Here is a 22072-nt window from a genome sequence, read left to right as displayed (position 1 = left end):
GGTGTGACTGGTGCGGGTGTGACATGGTCGATGTGTGATTGGGGCGGGTGTGACTGGTGCGGGTGTGACATGGTCGATGTGTGACTGGTGCGGGTGTGACATGGTCGATGTGTGACTGGGGCGGGGTGTGACTGGTGCGGGTGTGACATGGTCGATGTGTGATTGGGGCGGGGTGTGACTGGTGCGGGGTGTGACTGGTGCGGGTGTGACATGGTCGATGTGTGATTGGGGCGGGGTGTGACTGGGGCGGGTGTGACTGGGGCGGGTGTGACTGGGGCGGGTGTGACTGGTGCGGGTGTGACATGGTCGATGTGTGACTGGGGCGGGGTGTGACTGGGGCAGGTGTGACATGGTCGATGTGTGATTGGGGCGGGGTGTGACTGGGGCGGGGTGTGACTGGTGCGGGTGTGACATGGTCGATGTGTGATTGGGGCGGGTGTGACTGGGGCGGGTGTGACTGGTGCGGGTGTGACATGGTCGATGTGTGACTGGGGCGGGGTGTGACTGGGGCAGGTGTGACATGGTCGATGTGTGATTGGGGCGGGTGTGACATGGTCGATGTGTGACTGGGGCGGGGTGTGACTGGGGCGGGTGTGACTGCTCTTTCCCCATGCTCTTTCCCCATAGCCCTGCAATTTTCTTTCCATTTCAAGTATATATCCGCTTCTTGTTAATTCTTAATTGTACCAAAAAAATTGTTTCTTAGTTACCAAATAAAGGTTTCAGCAATCAACACAATTCCATTGTGATGATTGCTCCCACAAATGACTAGCACCTCTTTGGTCCCGTTAGAGACTGTTACAAGTATATTTTGAGTGCACATGTGAATAATTATGAAATGCAAACTATTTAAATTACAAAAGGGATATGCGTTCCATTTAGTTATGACTCTTCGTAATATTTGTGTGACACACAAAACATTCGATTCTTAGTTTTAAACTAGTTTGGTTGTGATTGTGCTGTTAAGGTGGAAGTGATGTGGTCACTATCTGCGAGGAACCATCCTGTTCCCAACCACTGGGTTGAGCACCTGAGTGGATTTTTGTACAGAACTTGCTGAATGACGCAATCAAATCGTGTGCAAGAACCACAGCTGCATTTCCTGAAATGACTAGCATTCAGACTAGATAACTGCTTGCATGGATTGAGAAAACTATAGCTGAATGCTTGCACAGATTGCCATTGTCATGTGGCAACATCCCACAGTCATTAGATGAATCACCAATTCATCAGCTTTTTTTTGGAGGAAATGTTTGAAAGCGGAATGTTGACCAAGGCACTGGGAGAACTTCCTGCTCCTCACCTAGTGGCATGGGATCACTACGGTCCACCCCAAAATGTTAGAAAGGGAGACTTCAACACATTATCTAACTGGAGGTATATCTTGTTCCATTACTATTAATATGTCCTCAGACAAGCACAGTGGACTATATTGTGCAAACTTCCAAAAACTGCTATAGGAATAAAATATTAACCATTTCTGCAGGTATTGATGGTCTATTGATACTCCCTCAGGGATACTTGGTATAGATATATAATGTTGCGCTTTTATAATATTCTATACATTTGTAAAAAGCACGTGTAGTCTACGGAATTTTTGGCCCAGCGTTTTCTCCCAGCGGAGAATAAATGACGCTCACCGTTCATCTCGCTGACAGCTGCCCACAGATTTTTCGTGGGCCTGTCAGTGGAGATTTCCTCTAATCCGATGTCTGATCCAGCATGGTGCCCTCTACAGGAGATCTGTGGCATTTCTGAGCGAGTCAAGCAACAGCGAAGCTCTTTAACCAATCAGATTGAAGAATCCTCACTGAGACACGCAAAGTTCAAACCAGGAAGTATAAAGGAAAATATAAATTAGATTTAAATGATGTACATAGAGCAAAATAATGATTGAGAAATACAAATGGGTTTAAGGGAGAGAGATAAAAGAGACAGGAAAAGTTTTTTAAAATTATTAATCTCCAAGGGTGATTTTCCTCTGAGGGAGTGAGACTCCACCTTTGTAAAATAATTTTTTCAGAGCCAGAGTCAGCAGTAATTATCACTCATCACGGCGTTCAAAGCTCACTTACTCATGAATCCACAAGGCCAAACTTTTTCAACCATTTTTAGTGCAGAACTCGCGGCCAAGCTCACGCCGTTGCATTCATTTCAATGTCGAATCTATTGGCAAAGACTGTAACAGTGCACCCTGTGGAGAAGCGGGATATCTCTGACAACAACTTCCAGATTTCCGCATTTAACTGCAAAAGTGCGTACTGCAGAAGTTGCTGTCAGATTTCGTCCATTACAATGGTCAGCGCTGATAACCTCACCATTATTCTCATCGCAAATTCAGCACATTATGAAATGAGGGGGCCGAAGTTCAGGCACGCCAGAAAGCTGGCGCACCAATGATTTTGTACCTGGTTTTACTGCCGGGTGCGATGAGGCAGCCCTCCGATCGATTTTCTCCACTTTTACCTTGTTTTCGTGTCGGACCGGAAGTGTCATAATGGGGGCAGAAGTGCGGCGGTAAGTCCTGGTGAGGGACGGAAGTTGGGGTGGGACCGAGTCTCTATCACTGTCACTCAGCGGTGCAGTCGATGGTGACATCACAGCACGTATGCGTCACCACGCTCACTCTCCCCCACCCCCTGCCTTAAAGGGGAAGGAATCAGCGAATTTGTAGGTTCGGCCACTGGGCCACCAGAGAGGGTTTTGGCTGGGCTAGCGGCCTGGCACCCAAGAGCGTGTGCCAGGCTGCCTGTTGGCGGATCGGCCGAACCCGGGGCAATAATTGGCCGGCCGATCGGGAAGTTGACCGGCAAAAATAAAACATGGCAGCTGCGTCAGTGGCTCACACACAGGACAATGTGCACCGACAGAAAGAGCTGTCGGGGGCACTGTGCGGCGGATCATCAATTTTTGCAGGTGAATTTGGGGCGGAGTGTGCTGAAGGTGCGGGAGAGTGGCGATGCACGCTTTGATGATGCGCTTGCGGTGGTCGGCAGCATCAGGGCGGAAGTGGGGAACAGGCCGAAAAATCCCCAAACTGAATTTGGGTCGTGGCGGCCAATGGACTGGAACGCGGTGGGCACTCGGTTCCGCCGCATGTCCGCCGCAAAATGTCGGTATCAGGCCTTATCCGGACCCTGAATTTCGGCCCCGAGATATCGGTATAGTTCATGCATTTACTCCTCTGTGTTGGTGAGTTTCTGTCATTAAATCAGCATACCTACACATTTGTGGCCAGATTGTGGGGTAGGGCGCTTGTCTGCTGGGTTTGTTAGCCTGATTCTCCAGCCACCACCAGGAGGATCAGGTGGACTGCCTGTCGACCTGTCTGATTTGGGTGGTTCTAATGGGAGTTGTACACCCTCCAGCTTAGCTCTCAGGATCAGCCATCTCATTACGTCACAGTGCAGTCCCTAGGGAAGGAGCAAGACGGGGTCTGCAGTGAGTCTAAAGCTGTTGATCCAGCTGCCTTCGCTACACATTCAGATATGTTGACAAACTGTTGACTCATTGGCAGTTGACGCTTGTACCTGCAGCTTCCATTCACCAGCTTAACACCCACAGTCTGATGACTATATCTAGGCCATCAAAAGGCTGAACTTTGTGGCTATAACTAATCTGTCCATAGCTTGAGTAAGCTATGCCGTGCAAGTAGAATAAAATGAGGCATGTCGCGATTATTCCGGAGTTCAAAGGCAAGGAGCCTGGTACATATGAATGTCTCTATAGAGAGTGAAGTTATTTTAAGTCCTCACGTCATGTACCTATTCACTATTTGAAACCTGTTGTGCTGTGAGTACATCAATTTTTCTCCATGAGAAACAGTGAACAGTAATAACCTTTGTGGTGCCCAAAATAAAACAATTCGCTCCCACCACATTAACCCGTTCACTAGCACAGACTTATTTAGGTTTGAACCAACTGCTCTCCGAGCAGTATTTATTATTTTTCTGTTTTGCACTCTTTGGCTGCGATATTTGCGGGGAGGGAGTGTGTTTGCGAGAGGAGAGGGCGGTGGAGGGAATATGGCGTAAAAATGGTGGCAGGAGCATACTCGGTGGGTTGGAGTCGCATTACGCAACTATGAATTTTTAACCCCCCCAGCCCTTCTGCTGCCCGTCTTGGGGGTGGGAGAGAGTTTAAAAATCCCTCCCTTTGTTTTCTTTCGGTTTAAGCAATACGACTTCAGCTGTCTGTGAGATTCTGTGCCTCTTGCACTTGCAAACCAAATCCAAATCTCAAGATGTATACCCGCAATTAAGGAAGCTAAGTTCAGCCGAAGGTTATAGAAACATAGAAAATAGGTGCAGGAGTAGGCCATTCGGCCCTTCTAGCCTGCACCGCCATTCAATGAGTTCATGGCTGAACATTCAACTTCAGTACCCCATTCCTGCTTTCTCGCCATACCCCTTGATCCCCCTAGCAGTAAGGACCTCATCTAACTCCTTTTTGAATATATTTAGTGAATTGGCCTCAACAACTTTCTGTGGTAGAGAATTCCACAGGTTCACCACTCTCTGGGTGAAGAAGTTCCTCCGCATCTCGGTCCTAAATGGCTTACCCCTTATCCTTAGACTGTGACCCCTGGTTCTGGACTTCCCCAACATTGGGAACATTCTTCCTGCATCTAACCTGTCTAACCCCGTCAGAATTTTATATGTTTCTATGAGGTCCCCTCTCATTCTTCTGAACTCCAGTGAATACAAGCCCAGTTGATCCAGTCTTTCTTGATAGGTCAGTCCCGCCATCCCGGGAATCAGTCTGGTGAACCTTCGCTGCACTCCCTCAATAGCAAGAATGTCCTTCCTCAGGTTAGGAGACCAAAACTGTACACAATACTCCAGGTGTGGCCTCACCAATGCCCTGTACAACTGTAGCAACACCTCCCTGCCCCTGTACTCAAATCCCCTTGCTATGAAGGCCAACATGCCATTTGCTTTCTTAACCGCCTGCTGCACCTGCATGCCAACCTTCAATGACTGATGTACCATGACACCCAGGTCTCTTTGCACCTCCCCTTTTCCTAATCTGTCACCATTCAGATAATAGTCTGTCTCTCTGTTTTTACCACCAAAGTGGATAACCTCACATTTATCCACATTATACTTCATCTGCCATGCATTTGCCCACTCACCTAACCTATCCAAGTCGCTCTGCAGCCTCACAGCATCCTCCTCGCAGCTCACACTGCCACCCAACTTAGTGTCATCCGCAAATTTGGAGATACTACATTTAATCCCCTCATCTAAATCATTAATGTACAGTGTAAACAGCTGGGGCCCCAGCACAGAACCTTGCGGTACCCCACTAGTCACTGCCTGCCATTCTGAAAAGTACCCATTTACTCCTACTCTTTGCTTCCTGTCTGACAACCGGTTCTCAATCCATGTCAGTACACTACCCCCAATCCCATGTGCTCTAACTTTGCACATCAATCTCTTGTGTGGGACCTTGTCGAACGCCTTCTGAAAGTCCAAATATACCACATCAACTGGTTCTCCCTTATCCACTCTACTGGAAACATCCTCAAAAAATTCCAGAAGATTTGTCAAGCATGATTTCCCTTTCACAAATCCATGCTGACTTGGACCTATCATGTCACCTCTTTCCAAATGCACTGCTATGACATCCTTAATAATTGATTCCATCATTTTACCCACTACCGATGTCAGGCTGACCGGTCTATAATTCCCTGTTTTCTCTCTCCCTCCTTTTTTAAAAAGTGGGGTTACATTGGCTACCCTCCACTCCATAGGAACTGATCCAGAGTCAATGGAATGTTGGAAAATGACTGTCAACGCATCCACTATTTCCAAGGCCACCTCCTTAAGTACTCTGGGATGCAGTCCATCAGGCCCTGGGGATTTATCGGCCTTCAATCCCATCAATTTCCCCAACACAATTTCCCGGCTAATAAGGATTTCCCTCAGTTCCTCCTCCTTACTAGACCCCCCGACCCCTTTTATAACCGGAAGGTTGTTCGTGTCCTCCTTCGTGAATACCGAACCAAAGTACTTGTTCAATTGGTCCGCCATTTCTTTGTTCCCCGTTATGACTTCCCCTGATTCTGACTGCAGGGGACCTACATTTGTCTTTACTAACCTTTTTCTCTTTACATATCTATAGAAACTTTTGCAATCCGTCTTAATGTTCCCTGCAAGCTTCTTCTCATACTCCATTTTCCCTGCCCTAATCAAACCCTTTGTCCTCCTCTGCTGAGTTCTAAATTTCTCCCAGTCCCCAGGTTCGCTGCTATTTCTGGCCAATTTGTATGCCACTTCCTTGGCTTTAATACTATCCCTGATTTCCCTTGATAGCCACGGTTGAGCCACCTTCCCTTTTTTATTTCTATGCCAGACAGGAATGTACAATTGTTGTAGTTCATCCATGCGGTCTCTAAATGTCTGCCATTGCCCATCCACAGTCAACCCCTTAAGTATCATTCGCCAATCCATCTCAGCCAATTCACGCCTCATACCTTCAAAGTTAGCCTTCTTTAAGTTCTGGACCATGGTCTCTGAATTAACTGTTTCATTCTCCATCCTAATGCAGAATTCCACCATATTATGGTCACTCTTCCCCAAGGGGCCTCGCACAACGAGATTGCTAATTAATCCTTTCTCATTACATAACACCCAGTCTAAGATGGCCTCCCCCCTAGTTGGTTCCTCGACATATTGGTCTAAAAAACCATCCCTTATGCACTCCAGAAAATCCTCCTCCACCGTATTGCTTCCAGTTTGGTTAGCCCAATCTATGTGCATATTAAAGTCACCCATTATAACTGCTGCACCTTTATTGCACGCACCCCTAATTTCCTGTTTGATGCCCTCCCCAACATCACTACTACTGTTTGGAGGTCTGTACACAACTCCCACTAACGTTTTTTGCCCTTTGGTGTTCTGCAGCTCTACCCATATAGATTCCACATCATCCAAGCTAATGTCCTTCCTAACTATTGCCTTAATCTCCTCCTTAACCAGCAATGCTACCCCACCTCCTTTTCCTTTTATTCTATCCTTCCTGAATGTTGAATACCCCTGGATGTTGAGTTCCCAGCCCTGCTCATCCTGGAGCCACGTCTCCGTAATCCCAATCACATCATATTTGTTAACATCTATTTGCACAGTTAATTCATCCACCTTATTGCGGATACTCCTTGCATTAAGACACAAAGCCTTTAGGCTTGTTTTTTTAACACCCTCTGTCCTTTTAGAATTTTGCTGTACAATGGCCCTTTTTGTTCTTTGCCTTGGGTTTCTCTGCCCTCCACTTTTCCTCATCTCCTTTCTGTCTTTTGTTTTTGCCTCCTTTTTGTTTCCCTCTATCTCCCTGCATTGGTTCCCATCCCCCTGCCATATTAGTTTAACTCCTCCCCAACAGCACTAGCAAACACTCTCCCGAGGACATTGGTTCCGATTCTGCCCAGGTGCAGACCGTCCGGATTGTACTGGTCCCACCTCCCCCAGAACCGGTTCCAATGCCCCAGGAATTTGAATCCCTCCCTGCTGCACCATTGCTCAAGCCACGTATTCATCTGAGCTATCCTGCGATTCCTACTCTGACTAGCACGTGACACTGGTAGCAATCCCGAGATTACTACTTTTGAGGTCCTACTTTTTAATTTAGCTCCTAGCTCCTTAAATTCATTTCGTAGGAACTCATCCCTTTTTTTACCTATGTCATTGGTACCAACGTGCACCACGACAACTGGCTGTTCTCCCTCCCTTTTTAGAATGTCCTCCACCCGCTCCGAGACATCCTTGACCCTTGCACCAGGGAGGCAACATACCATCCTGGAGTCTCGGTTGCGGCCGCAGAAACGCCTATCTATTCCCCTTACAATTGAATCCCCTATCACTATCGCTCTTCCACTCTTTTTCCTGCCCTCCTGTGCAACAGAGCCAGCCACGGTGCCATGAACTTGGCTGCTGCTGCCCTCCCCTGATGAGTCATCCCCCTCAACAGTACTCAAAGCGGTGTATCTGTTTTGCAGGGGGATGACCACAGGGGACCCCTGCACTACCTTCCTTGCACTACTCTTCCTGCTGGTCTTCCATTCCCTCGCTGGCTGTGGACCCTTCTCCTGCAGTAAGACCAACTCGCTACACGTGATACTCACGTCATTCTCAGCATCGTGGATGCTCCAGAGTGAATCCACCTTCAGCTCCAACTCCGCAACGCGGACCGTCAGTAGCCGGAGGTGGACACACTTCCCGCACATGTAGTCGTCAGGGACACTGGTGTTGTCCCCGTGTTCCCACATGGTACAGGAGGAGCATATCACGTGACCGAGCTGTCCTGCCATGACTTAACCCTTAGATACACTTAAATTGCCGACAACAATGTTAAAAGTTACTGACTAATAAAGAAAAAGAAAAACTACTCACCAATCAGCAGCCAATCACTTACCACGTTGGCTGTGACGTCACCTTTTGATTTCCTTCTACTTCTTTTTTGCCTTCTCTCCCAGCTGCGGGACCAAGTGCTTCTGTGTTGGTCCAACTGGCCAGTGAAAGAATTAGCGCCCCACTCGGGCTCCACACAATCACTGCGCACACACGTGGGAGCTGGTCTTAACCTGTGCTGGAATTGAAGCCTTACACCATCGTGACGGAGACACAAGAGTTGCTGCTGCATTAGAAACCCCAAATCTGATCTCTGATAGCTCATGTCAAGTTTTTATTGCTCTCATACATCACATCGAACAGTCACCACTAACAATGATTTGAATTGACGCAGTACTAGCAACAACCCAGTACAGGAGGCACTTGCCCCATTTATTGAGTTCGACAGTACACAGCGGATGTTTCCGTTTTTATTGCCGTGATTTCGTATAAAACTCAACATAGTCGCACATGTGGTGCCTGTGGGAATGTTCTAATGCTAATAGAAGAGTTAGTGCTGCTTTTGTGGAGCAGCGTTAAATAATATCACTTCATGCACTTGTATCGTGCTATATTTCCCTCGTGCTGCGTTTGAGCGGCATTGCAAAACCGGCACGTTCCTGAACTCATTGACAATCCTCACGTTTTTGGGATAGAGCCTGAGTTCGTATTGTAAGCAGCTCACTCCCCACTCCCTCCCCTCCTCTCCCTGAGCCATGCACACATTCAGCTCGATTACGATCTTGAGTCTATCTGTCTTGATGGGGCTGCCGGGGCCGAAGGAGATGTGACGAGGGTTTGACTAAGGATCGCTCACCTTGGTCCTTAATTTGCGATCGGAGGCTTCCCGCAGGGAAACGCCTCCGATCTGCAAATAAAATGCCCGGGTGCCTGGTGGTCTGGGAGATACGGAGATTCGCGGGCCTCTCCGGGTACCCGCAGGTAGAGGCCCACGTACCTCGGGCACAGGCGGTTCGCAAGCGGCCCTGGGATCACTTGGGCCAGCCCACCAATAAAAGAAGGGGGATCCCCATTCATGCTTATGGAGATTCTGTAGGTGCGGAATCCCCTTAAGCATTAATGAGAACACCCCAAAATTACATCTACACATCAATTACATTTTTAAAAAACCATTACATATTTAAAATTAATTAAAATGGCATTTAATTAAATATTTAAAACAAAAATTATATTTTTTGAAAAATAAATTTAAATGTTTTAAAGGGGCTGAAAATAAACATGACCTTATTGTACAGGTTTTCTTAATGTATAAATGTTTTTTTTTTAAATGTTTTTTTTAAACTTACACTGGTAAAAGCAAGCCTTGTGCCTGCTTTTACCAGGCATAACAATTTGAAGGACATTCGCTGGGCAGAGGTTGGGCAAATAACCCAGCTCTCTGTCAGCGAATGCCCCTTTCCCGGGGTTGCGTTGACAGATTGCAAGCTCTGGGTTTCTGTGCATGCGCTTTGCGCGCAAAACCCCAGAAGACACGCAGCCCTTTCGGGCGATTGTGCACCTCGTACGCACCCGTAGGGGCCGCAATTACAGTCCTTTGCGTCTGACGCAGATGTTCTAGTCGAGCCAACAGACCTGAATGTGTACTCAGACAACTTGCTGTTGGTGTTATTTGATCCAATCAGGGATTGGACTTTATGTTCTCACTTGATTATAAACTTTGTGAAATCAATTGAAGTCACAGAATGAGGAATTCTACCCACTGTTGCTCTCTGTCTGTCCCTCTCACGGTTGAAGCTTCAGGTGGCAACCCAGTCTATGTAATTAACAGCTCTAAACAACAACTGTTCTCTCAGCTAATTTTGTGCAGATAATTGGGTAAAAATTCACCGCCACTCGAAACAGCTCGCACCTCCCGCTCCTGATGTACTTTCACCGCCGCTGTGGATGAGGTGGCCTCCTGCGCGAAAATCAGCTCTTTGTCATTTTTTTAGGAGCGGAGCGGAAGTCGGTCATAATGGGGGCGGCAGTGTGGCGGTGAGCACTCTCGAGGGGCGTAAATAGAGGTGGGACAGAGTCTCCGTCGCTGTCGGTCATTAACCTGGCACTGATGATGTCATCACGTCTCTGCCCTCCACTTAAAGAGGAGAGCTGCTGCGAACTCTGCGATTATTTCAGTTAAGTCCACTGGGCCACCAGGGAGGGTTTTGGCCGGGCCAGCGGCCTGGCACCCAAGAGGGGGTGCCAGGCTGCCTGTTGACGGCCCGGCCGAACCCGGGGGGCATAATTGTCGGGCTGACCAAGCAGCCTACCGACAAAAAAAAATAAAATGGCGGCCGCGGCAATGCGCCCTCCCCTTGAATAACCACCGCACAGCCATGTCACACGCACTTCAAAGGCAGTGCACTGACAGAAAAAGCTGTCGGGGGCACTGCTCGGCGGCCCGAAGATTTTTGTTGGTGAGTTTCTCTGGAGGTGCGGAAGATCGGCGGTGCGGTCTTTGATGACACACTTAGGAGGGGTCGGCAGCAGCTGGGCGGAAGTAGGGACCACCGGAAAAATCACCGGGGTGAATTTCGCTGGCGGTGGCCATTCGACCGCAAATCGGCGGACACTCAACTTTGTCACTTGGCCGCCGCTTTCCGACGATTCGAGGCCTTTTCGGGAGGCTGAATTTCGGCCCCAATGTGTTACAGCCTTTTCCTACATTGACTTGTTGGGACGATATGTTGGAGCACTGGCCCATTGTGAAACCCTTCTTAACTTATTAGCATTTTCCAAAACAGGAGTTAGAGATAATTATTTAGATGAGCAAAGGATACTGCAAAGGGTTCTTGATAAGCTGGAGGGATAAGCTATAAGGTGGCAGATGGAATTCGATATCAAAGTGTGAGAGAAAACATTGTGTTTAAAAACGTAACTGCAGTAATTACAGTTTGAATGGAAGTAGGCTTGGAGTTGTGGAAGAAGAGAGGGATTCGGGGTTCACAGGACATTAAAGGCAGCACCTCGGGTTGATAAGGTTATTCAAAAAAAGGCTCCCGGGATTCTAGGTTTTTTTCACAAAAGGTATAGAGTATGAAAGCCAAGAGGAGGATGAGCCTATATAAAACCTTCACAAGACCGCAGTTAGAGTAGTGTGTGTAGTATTGGGCTCAGCGCTATAGAGAGGATATTGAGGCCTTCCAGAAAGTATAATGCAGATTCACTAGAATGCTGCCTGGTATGAGGAAATATAAATACAAAGAAAGACATTTTTTAGAATAATGCAAATTACAGGGAAATATGATAGAAGTGTTTAAAATGATGAAAGGATGGGATAGGGTAGATAGAAGCAGACTGTTTCCAGTAGTTCAAGGGTCAAGAACAAAGATTAAACGTAAGAGCGTTAAAACAGATTTCCAGCATCTGCGGTATTTTGCTTTGCCAACAAACTCTGTTTGGACCAAATGGCCTGTTTTTGGTGTTGTAACTTGTATGTAATCCTATGTTCCCTGTTTTATTTTCCCTGGTTTCTCACAAATAACTACTCCACAGCCAACGTACTAATTCTTTTCAGATAGATTAGGTCCACCCTCAATCTCGTTCCCAAAAAGACAAGAGTAGGTTGTCTTCATGCAATCATTTTTGTCGCTTTTAAAATCATTTTAAAGGATACCTATTTACACAGAAAAATAGATTAAGTTGTAGAATGTATTCTCCAAAACACCAGTAAAAATTCTAGAATTTTATGTAATAAAAATAGGATCTGACTTAATCAGTCACCATAAACTAGTGGCCTCTAATTCCAAATGGATGGAACTGCAGAATGTGATCTCCAGCACAGCGGTAAAGATCAGAGTCCCGTGAATTAAGGAAGGATTTTGACTTATTCAGTCACTGTAGGCCATTGGCGTGGTCCAATTCCATGACCTCAAAAGTCCTCAGCAAAGAACTGCAAAACTCAAGTCTCTTCTATGGAACAAGCAAAGAGCGATCCCTTTCTGTGTAGGGAAAGGGATTTTATTCCCTTGCATCCATTTCATAAGCTGCTGAAGTAAATCATGCTAACGTTTCAACCTGCCTGTCTGCTTGTCAGTGTTTCACTGGGATCAGAGGGTGTCATAGTCAATCAATCTGATTGCTTCGTAGGTGGGGCTGTGGGCTTCAATCAGATCAGTTGAAGACCGAGACTGAAGCCTGTTGGAACAATTCGAATTGGTCAGAGGCCAGGAGTGGAATAAATTAAACAGGCTTTATTGTTGTTTGTTGTGAATGAAATTGTGGTCACAAATGTTTAAATGAGCCGTTGGGTGTTTGAAAGCAATAGGGATTGCCAAATAAACTGCTAAACAGATTTTAAAATAATAAGTTCCTCACTGGAACATGTTTGGCTGTTGTCTTTATGTAAAGGTTTATTTTCTTCAAGTCTGGTGGCAGCCTCCTTTTGTTTGGATAAAGAGGATGTCCTCTGGTGTGAATGCATTATTTGCCATCCCTCTCACTGTACTTACAGAATTATAAGGGATTGGAAATAAAATGGGGTTTGGGATAATGTTGTATTAATTTATAATTGCAGTAGACTCCAAAGTGCCAGAAAATACATCAAATCAAAATCAATCTTTTCAGATTGGGGCGGAGCCTCTCGTCCCCTTTAGTAATTTCTAAATCCATCATGGCTGCAGATTCCACTTTTGTGTAGTGAGATAAAAGTGATCAATGATATAAAGATCAGCCTGCAGCTTAGGTTATGGCAAATCAGCGTCCCACTGCACTTTCAGTATGTTTCCTGGTCATCCTACATTATAAGGTCTGACTATACTCTCAGCTCGTTTTGATCTGCCCATGTGATTTTTTTGGGGATGTGCGACTTATTTTTTAGTTTAGTTTGTCAGCCTTTGCTGGTTTTCTAGGTTGGTACAGATGGTAAATGGATATTTACAACGCTTCTCAGCAAACAGAGTATTAACAAAAGAGTCCAAGATCAGGGAGAAACTCTCTGCATAATACCGAAAGCTGATGTTGTTTAGCCTGTAGAGTTACTGTCCCCTTCAACTCTCTACATTGCAGCATGCTCCAAATATTGTGTCAAATGTAGGAAACCCACTGGAGCATCTGCTTGTGTAATGCTATCTTTAGGGGTATTGCAGGTATATAGCAAGAGGTGTATTATTGTCCACTGTTTAGAATTTCTCGATTTGAAATGGAGTTACAAACAACCTTATCAGCAGAATTGTGGCGTGCGGATTCTGTGTTACACAGGAAACACGCTCCACAATCATCTTATTGAAACGTATGAGATTCTGAGGAGGGGCTTGACAGGGTAGCTGCCGAGAGGATGTTTCTCCTTGTGGGGAATCTAGAACTAGGGGGCATAGTTTCAGAATAAGGGGTAAGACGGAGATGAGGAGGAATTTATTTTCTCAGAGGGTCGTGAATCTTTGGAATTCTCCACTCCAGAGAGCTGTGGAGGCTGAGTCATTGAATATATTCAAGGTGGAGATCGACAGATTTTTGAACTATAAGGGAGTCAAGGGTTATGAGGAGCGGGTGGGGAAGTGAGTTGAGGCCAAGATTAGATCAGCCAGGGTCTTATTGAATGGCGGAGCAGGCTCGAGGGGCCAAATGGCCTACTCCTGCTCCTATTTCTTATTATGTTAATATAATACCACTTCATAGTACCTGTACCGTATATCCTGTGTAATTCTATGTACCCTTACTTACAATGTTGACATTTGGCTCGGCTGACTTTCAAGTAATGTGTTCTCTCTCTCCTGTGGCTGCTTACAGGTTGTGCCATTGACATGGTGGTCATTGATTCGAGATTCCACTTACTACACGTTATCAGTGATGGCCCTCATCTTGGTAAGAACGTTACCTAACTCTAATGCAGAAGCAAACTGTTCGTTTAAAAAGAAAGATGGGAGGGGCATCAGGGGAAAATTATGGGAGTTGAGGTGGGGGGAAAGTGGCTTATAACCTCCATCAAAAAATAAATAGTTGCCGCGTGTCTTCCTCACCTTGCTCCCTCCCCAGTGGTTGCACCCATTTTCTAATGGTCAAAAAAGTCTTAATTAGGGGTTAACTAACTGAGTGTTGCAGGGTTCACTCTCCAACAACTTCTTTATCAGAATTTACAAAAAGACTAATTCATCGCAGAGGTGATATTTACTTACAAATAGATTTAAGACTGACAGTGATCGAAAACTCAGGATTAATGTCAGGTTCTTTTATTTTATAAAGAAGCAGTGTTTCTTCGATGACATTTGTAGCAGTCCCAACACTGCTACAATCAAACTTGGGGTGGGCCTGGTCGGCACAGCTCAGTACCACACCAAAGTGGCGCTTTGTCCACTCGGCCACTAGGGGGAGCTTTTGCCCCCTTTCCTGGTCACATGCCAACACCTTCAGCGAAGGCAGACAAGTGGTGCTTGCTGTGGCGTCTCCTTGAGCACCACTGTTGCCCTGTGTTTAGGCAACGTGTTGGGACGGGCGTGGTGCTGGGACGGCACAGCCCAATGTCGCAGTGAGGCCGGCAGGATAGCAGGCAGCCTCCAGACTGTGGTGAGCCTGAGTGAACAGCCCGCTGCGTAAAAACAGAAAAGGCTGGGAAACACTCAGCAGATCGGGCAGCATCTGTGCAGCGGGAAACTGAGTTAACGTTTCAGGTTGGTGACCCTTCGCCAAAACTGGAAGCAATTCGAGCTTTATCGGTTTGTGAGCAATTACAGAGCTGGGAGGGGGTATGGGAGAAGGGGTGGAGGAAAGAACAAAAGGGAAGGTCTGTAATGGGGTGGAATGCAGGAGAGATTAAATGACAAAAGGGATGACGGGGCAAGGCAAAATGTGGTAATAATGGGGCAATAAAGAATCCAAAGATGAGTCTGGAGGAGGTGTAAATGGCAACAGCCAAACCATTACCAGCACCTGCTGTCCAACCAGTGATCGGGTTGCCTGCTATATAACCTGAGCCCATTTATGCCCCGCCCCCACCCCCCCAGTCTACTCCAAGGATTGATTTATGACCACAAGGCCTGATCCTTTTAATGGTCAAGCTTAGGTGATGCTTGTGACCTCTGCGATGTAACCAGTCCTATCAACTTCCTTCCTCCGCTGAGTTTATTTGTTTTCCAGAGGAATGATCCTCCTTCATATTTTTCTACGTTCTGGCAAGTTCCAGTCACATTTGTGTGGCTGCTCTTGGTACTGAAATACTGCGGTCAAAGTCTTCAGCATTTTCTTCATTTTTACACCTGTGATGTAATGTCAAATTTTGCAAAGTAGACATGAAAAACCCCAGAAAATTTCATTAAATACCCATTAAATTTGCAAGTGAACTACATTTTTTCTCTCTGCTCTATTCTTCTGTCTTTTGAAATGCCATTACCAAGTACCATCCAATTCGGAACTTGATGATGTGTTAAGAAAAAGCAATGCTGTTTCCACTTTGCAAGATGATTGCTACTGCATCTCCATAGAGTGAAGCAATTCTGGCTTAGATACAGATACTCAAGTTATATTCAGAGCATTGCCAATCTATCATACAGCAGGTCTTCACACATTTGAAGTCCCAAGCGCTGTAGATTGAATCAGCACTTGGGTGCTATTTTTCGCTTTCTTTGAGCAATTGAGCCTCAGTCAATGCTCAAAGCTGTAATCATGAAAGCTTTCTTTGAGAAAATGCCAGTGGATTAAACCTCGATGTATTGCAGTTAATCTCTGTGGACTTCAGCTGAGTGTCTCAGAGCCTGGAGTGTCGTGTCTTCCTTTTCATTCTGTACATGTTCGAGTTTCAGTGCTCTTGAATTATTCTAGAAGATTCCCACCAATGAGTATCTATTCTTGGGCAAGCGGATGGAGTGGGGTATTTTACAGGTCCGCCTGGCTTGTAGGGAGGGAGCCTGATTCGGCCAGATGAAAAATTGGGGCTATTTTCATTAGGATAGAGGAGATTATGGGTTGATATAATGCAGGTGTTTAAAGTGATGATGGGATGGGACAGTGAAGATTGTTTCCATTGATTGAAAGGTCTATAAGAGGGGCCGTAGATATACGATTAAGTGCAAGAAATACAGGACAGAGTGGGATAAACCTTTTGACTCCAAGGATTGTGAGGCTGTGGAATGCACTAGCAAAGTTATAGTTACTGAAGTAAAGGCCATGTCAACAGTTAAGAATAGGTTAGATAACTGGTTGAAGGAAAAGGAGATATTGGAACAGGGCAGGAATATGGGATTAGGACAACTGGTTATGTGGAGGAGAAACATGGCAACATGGGCTGGTTGGGCCAGATGGCCTGATTCGGTAATATTTATTTTTTTGCTCTGTACTTGATTCAAATATTTTGTTACTTCCTTAAAGGCTGATGGTTTACCAAGGCAAATCACTGAGGTTGACTCACCTTATAGTGAAACTCGATAATCTAAATATTTCCACTGTTTAGTTCACTTACATAACACTGCACAGAATGGCGCGCGTGCTAATTTCCAGATTGTGGCTATTAACACATTTCGGATACTTGTACAGCAAGGAACCCGGAAGGAATCTGGCAGACGCGAATTTGTAGAATGCACATTTAGGTCACGTCTCCAGTGGTTACCCTCCATTAGGGATCCTTTGCCTGAGCTGCCTTGCTCAAAACACCCAGTTGATGAATTTTCATGTACGAAATGGAAAACAGCTACAACTGGATGGGTTATCTCCCCTATAGCCTCTACAATCCGGTCACACCTGCATAATTGCTCCGCAATGCCACAAGAGCCATTCCGGATGAGCTGAGAGCTACTTTACTACCTTGCTTGTGTAGCACAATGCTATATAATTGTTCGGGCTGGGTTCTTGTTCAAACTGTGTGAATAATACAGCCTCCTGAAACACCACTGGGCAGGTAGTGCTGCCAGCTCTGACATAGCATTCCAAAGAGGAGCTATCAAGAAGTCTTCAAGCTATATTTAACTCAAACTCAATGCTATATTCCGATGGTCTGAACATTTTAACTTAACCAAGAGTCAAAATGACTTTGCTTCGCATACTACCAGCTGCACAACCTAGCACAATAGCAACTCACATATTTTAAAAAGGAGGGAGAGAGAAAATAGGTAATTATAGACCGGTTAGCCTGACATCGGTGGTGGGGAAAATGTTGTAATCAATTATTAAAGATGAAATAGTGCATTTGGAAAGCAGTGACAGGATCGGTGCAAGTCAGCATGGATTTATGAAAGGGAAATCATGCTTGACAAATCTTCTAGAATTTTTTGAGGATGTAACTAGTAGAGTGGACAAGGGAGAACCAGTGCATGTGGTGTATTTGGACTTTCAAAAGGCTTTTGACAAGGTCGCACACAAGAGATTAGTGTGCAAAATTAAAGCACAAGATATTGGGGATAATGTATTGACGTGGATAGAGAACTGGTTGGCAGACAGGAAGCAGAGAGTCGGAATAAACGGGTCCTTTTCAGAATGGCAGGCAGTGACTAGTGGGGCACCGCAGGGCTCAGTACTGGGACCCCAGCTATTTACAATATACATCAATAATTTAGATGAAAGAATTGAATGTAATATCTCCAAGTTTGCAGATGACACTAAGCTGGGTGGCGGTGTGAGCTGTGAGGAGGATGCTAAGAGGCTGCAGGGTGACTTGGACAGGTTAGGTGAGTGGGCAAATGCATGGCAGATGCAGTATAATGTGGATAAATGTGGGGTTATCCACTTTGGGGGCAAAAACACGAAGGCAGAATATTATCTGAATGGTGACAGATTAGGAAAAGGGGAGGTGCAACGAGACATGGGTGTCATGGTACATCAGTCATTGAAGTTTGGCATGCAGATACAGCAGGCGGTGAAGAAGGCAAATTACATGTTGGCCTTCATAGCGAGAGGATTTGAGTATAGGAGCAGAAAGGTCTTACTGCAGCTGTACAGAGCCTTGGTGAGGCCACACCTGGAATATGTGTTCAGTTTTGGTCTCCTAATCTGAGGAAGGACGTTCTTGCTATTGAGGGAGTACAGCGAAGGTTCACCAGATTGATTCCCGGGATGCAGTCAGAATCAGGGGAAGTCATAACGGGGAACAAAGAAATGGCGGACCAATTGAACAAGTACTTTGGTTCGGTATTCACTAAGGAGGACACAAACAACCTTCCGGATACAAAAGGGGTCGGAGGGTCTAGTAAGGAGGAGGAACTGAGGGAAATCCTTATTAGTTGGGAAATTGTGTTGGGGAAATTGATGGGATTGAAGGCCTATAAATCCCCAGGGCCTGATGGACTGCATCCCAGAGTACTTAAGGAGGTGGCCTTGGAAATAGTGGATGCATTGACAGTCATCTTCCAACATTCCATTGACTCTGGATCAGTTCCTATGGAGTGGAGGGTAGCCAATGTAACCCCACTTTTTAAAAAAGGAGGGAGAGAGATAACAGGGAATTATAGACCGGTCAGCCTGACATCGGTAGTGGGTAAAATGATGGAATCAATTATTAAGGATGTCATAGCAGTGCATTTGAAAAGAGGTGACATGATAGGTCCAAGTCAGCATGGATTTGTGAAAGGGAAATCATGCTTGACAAATCTTCTGGAATTCTTTGAGGATGTTTCCAGTAGAGTGGACAAGGGAGAACCAGTTGATTTGGTATATTTGGACTTTCAGAAGGCTTTCGACAAGGTCCCACACAAGAGATTAATGTGCAAAGTTAAAGCACATGGGATTGGGGGTAGTGTGCTGACATGGATTGAGAACTGGTTGTCAGACAGGAAGCAAAGAGTAGGAGTAAATGGGGATTTTTCAGAATGGCAGGCAGTGACTAGTGGGGTACCGCAAGGTTCTGTGCTGGGGCCCCAGCTGTTTACATTGTACATTAATGATTTAGACAAGGGGATTAAATGTAGTATCTCCAAATTTGCGGATGACACTAAGTTGGGTGGCAGTGTGAGCTGCGAGGAGGATGCTATGAGGCTGCAGAGCAACTTGGATAGGTTAGGTGAGTGGGCAAATGCATGGCAGATGAAGTATAATGTGGATAAATGTGAGGTTATCCACTTTGGTGGTAAAAACAGAGAGACAGACTATTATCTGAATGGTGACAGATTAGGAAAAGGGGAGGTGCAAAGAGACCTGGGTGTCATGGTACATCAGTCATTGAAGGTTGGCATGCAGGTACAGCAGGCGGTTAAGAAAGCAAATGGCATGTTGGCCTTCATAGCGAGGGGATTTGAGTACAGGGGCAGGGAGGTGTTGCTACAGTTGTACAGGGCATTGGTGAGGCCACACCTGGAGTATTGTGTACAGTTTTGGTCTCCTAACCTGAGGAAGGATATTCTTGCTATTGAGGGAGTGCAGCGAAGGTTCACCAGACTGATTCCCGGGATGGCGGGACTGACCTATCAAGAAAGACTGGATCAACTGGGCTTGTATTCACTGGAGTTCAGAAGAATGAGAGGGGACCTCATAGAAACGTTTAAAATTCTGACGGGTTTAGACAGGTTAGATGCAGGAAGAATGTTCCCAATGTTGGGGAAGTCCAGAACCAGGGGACACAGTCTAAGGATAAGGGGTAAGCCATTTAGGACCGAGATGAGGAGGAATTTCTTCACCCAGAGAGTGGTGAACCTGTGGAATTCTCTACCACAGAAAGTTGTTGAGGCCAATTCACTAAATATATTCAAAAAGGAGTTAGGTGAAGTCCTTACTACTAGGGGGATCAAGGGGTATGGTGAGAAAGCAGGAATGGGGTACTGAAGTTGCATGTTCAGCCATGAACTCATTGAATGGCGGTGCAGGCTAGAAGGGCCGAATGGCCTACTCCTGCACCTATTTTCTATGTTTCTATGTTTCTATGGCAGGAATGACATATGAGGAGAGACTGGATCAACTGGGCTTGTATCCACTGGAGTTTAGAAGAATGAAAGGGGATCTCATAGAAACATGTAAAATTCTGATGGGATTGGACAGGTTAGAGGCAGGAAGAATGTTCCCGTTGCTGGGGGGTTCCAGAACCAGAGGTCACAGTTTAAGGATAAGGGGTAAGCCATTTAGGACCGAGAAGAGGAGAAACTTCTTCATTACTCAGAGTGGTTAACCTGTGGAATTCTCTACCGCAGAAAGTTGTTGAGGCCAGTTCATTAGATATATTCAAAAGGGAGTTAGATATGGCCCTTACGGCCAAAGGGATCAAGGGGTATGGAGAGAAAGCAGGAAAGGGGTACTGAGGTTGAATGATCAGCCATGATCTTATTGAATGGTGGTGCAGGCTCGAAGGGCCGAATGGCCTACTCCTGCACCTATTTTCTATGTTTCTATATGGCATCGCTAGTGTCCCAAGGTGCTTCACATATTGACCAAAGTAAACAGACACCAAGCAACGAAGGCAGAACTTAGGAGTGGCAACTGAAAGCTTGGTCAAATGAATGGGTTTTAAGAAAGTTTGCACAAGAGGAGAGGTTTGGCAAGGAGATCCAGAGAGTCGAACTGAGGTGGCTGAAGACTCTACCACCAGTGGTGGGGCCAAGGGAGGGGGTGGGGTTCACAGAAGGCTAGAGTCAGAGGAATGGCACTTTCAGGGAGTGGGATTTAGGGATGAAGAAAATTGCAGAAACCGGATGGGATGAGGCCACGGAGGGATTTATACAAGGATGGGAACTTTATAAATTTTATGAGTAATTTGAGACATGACATTTGGTAAGTGTAGCATGCTTGGGAGGAAAAAGGCGACTTTGGACCTGTGGTTCCCAAAGCTGGGGTTTTCTTCACATGGTTTTTGGGTCTATTGTAGACTAATTGATAGAAATTGATTGTATAATTCATAAACAACTCCATCATCGTTATATCATGTGACTACCAGGATGGTAGAAGGCAAACTAAATGGACCCAAGTCTTTTTCCATCTAGCAATTCCTATGTTCCTATGCACTGAGGAATATTAGAGAATTTTACAGCACAGAAACAGGCGATTTCAGCCCAACAGGTCTATGTCAGTGTTTATGCTCCACACAAGCCTCCTCCCACCTTACTTCATATCAGCCTAGAAAGATATCTTTCTGTTGCTTTCTCCCTATAGTACTTACCTAGCTGCCCCTTAAATGCATCTATGCTATTCGCCTCAACTACTCCATGTTTCACATTCTCACCACTCTTTTAAGTAAGGAAGTTTCTCCTGAATTCCTGATTGGATTTATTAGTGACTATCTTGGAAGTGGAGCTGAGTCCATGATCAGATCAGCCATGATCTTATTGAATGGCGGAGCAGGCTCGAGGGGCCGTATGGCCTACTCCTGCTCCTATTTCTTATATTCTTATTTATGGCCCTTAGTTTTGGACTCTCCACAAGTGGAAACATCTTCTCTACGTCAACACGTTCAAATCCCTACATAAGTTTAAAGATTTCTATCGGGTCATCTCTCAATCTTCCCTTTTCCAGATAAAAGAGCCCCAGCCTGTTCAATTTATCCTGATAATTGTACCCGCTCAGTTCTGTTAACGTCCTAGTAAATCTTTTTTGTACCTTCTACACTGCTTCTATATGCTTTTTGTAATATAGAGACCAGAACTGTGCATAGTACTCCAAGTGTGGTCTAACCAAAGTCCTATATACATTTAACATAACTCCTCTGCTTTTCAATTCCATTCCTCTGGAACTGAACCCCAGTGCTTTGTTTTCACTTTTTATGGCTTTGCTAACCTGTGTTGCTACTTTTAATGATCTGTGAATCTGTACTCCGAGATCCCTTTGCTCCTCTGCCCCATTTAGAC

The 22072-nt window shown here is 45.6% G+C and overlaps 1 protein-coding gene across 3 annotated transcripts in view; it reads left to right on the top strand.

The window, feature by feature from the left end:
- slc24a3 (solute carrier family 24 member 3) overlaps window positions 1-22072 on the top strand; it is a 466872-nt gene that overhangs the window by 386474 nt on the left and 58326 nt on the right. For all 3 annotated transcript variants that reach the window (XM_070888804.1, XM_070888803.1, XM_070888805.1), the window contains one exon: window positions 14115-14189. In XM_070888804.1, coding sequence (XP_070744905.1) covers window positions 14115-14189 — 75 coding nt within the window. The remainder of the gene's footprint in view (window positions 1-14114; window positions 14190-22072) is intronic.

Source organism: Pristiophorus japonicus, chromosome 9 (genome assembly GCF_044704955.1).
Source record: "Pristiophorus japonicus isolate sPriJap1 chromosome 9, sPriJap1.hap1, whole genome shotgun sequence".
Lineage (NCBI taxonomy): Eukaryota > Metazoa > Chordata > Chondrichthyes > Pristiophoridae > Pristiophorus > Pristiophorus japonicus.
This window is presented reverse-complemented; position numbering and strand designations above follow the sequence as displayed.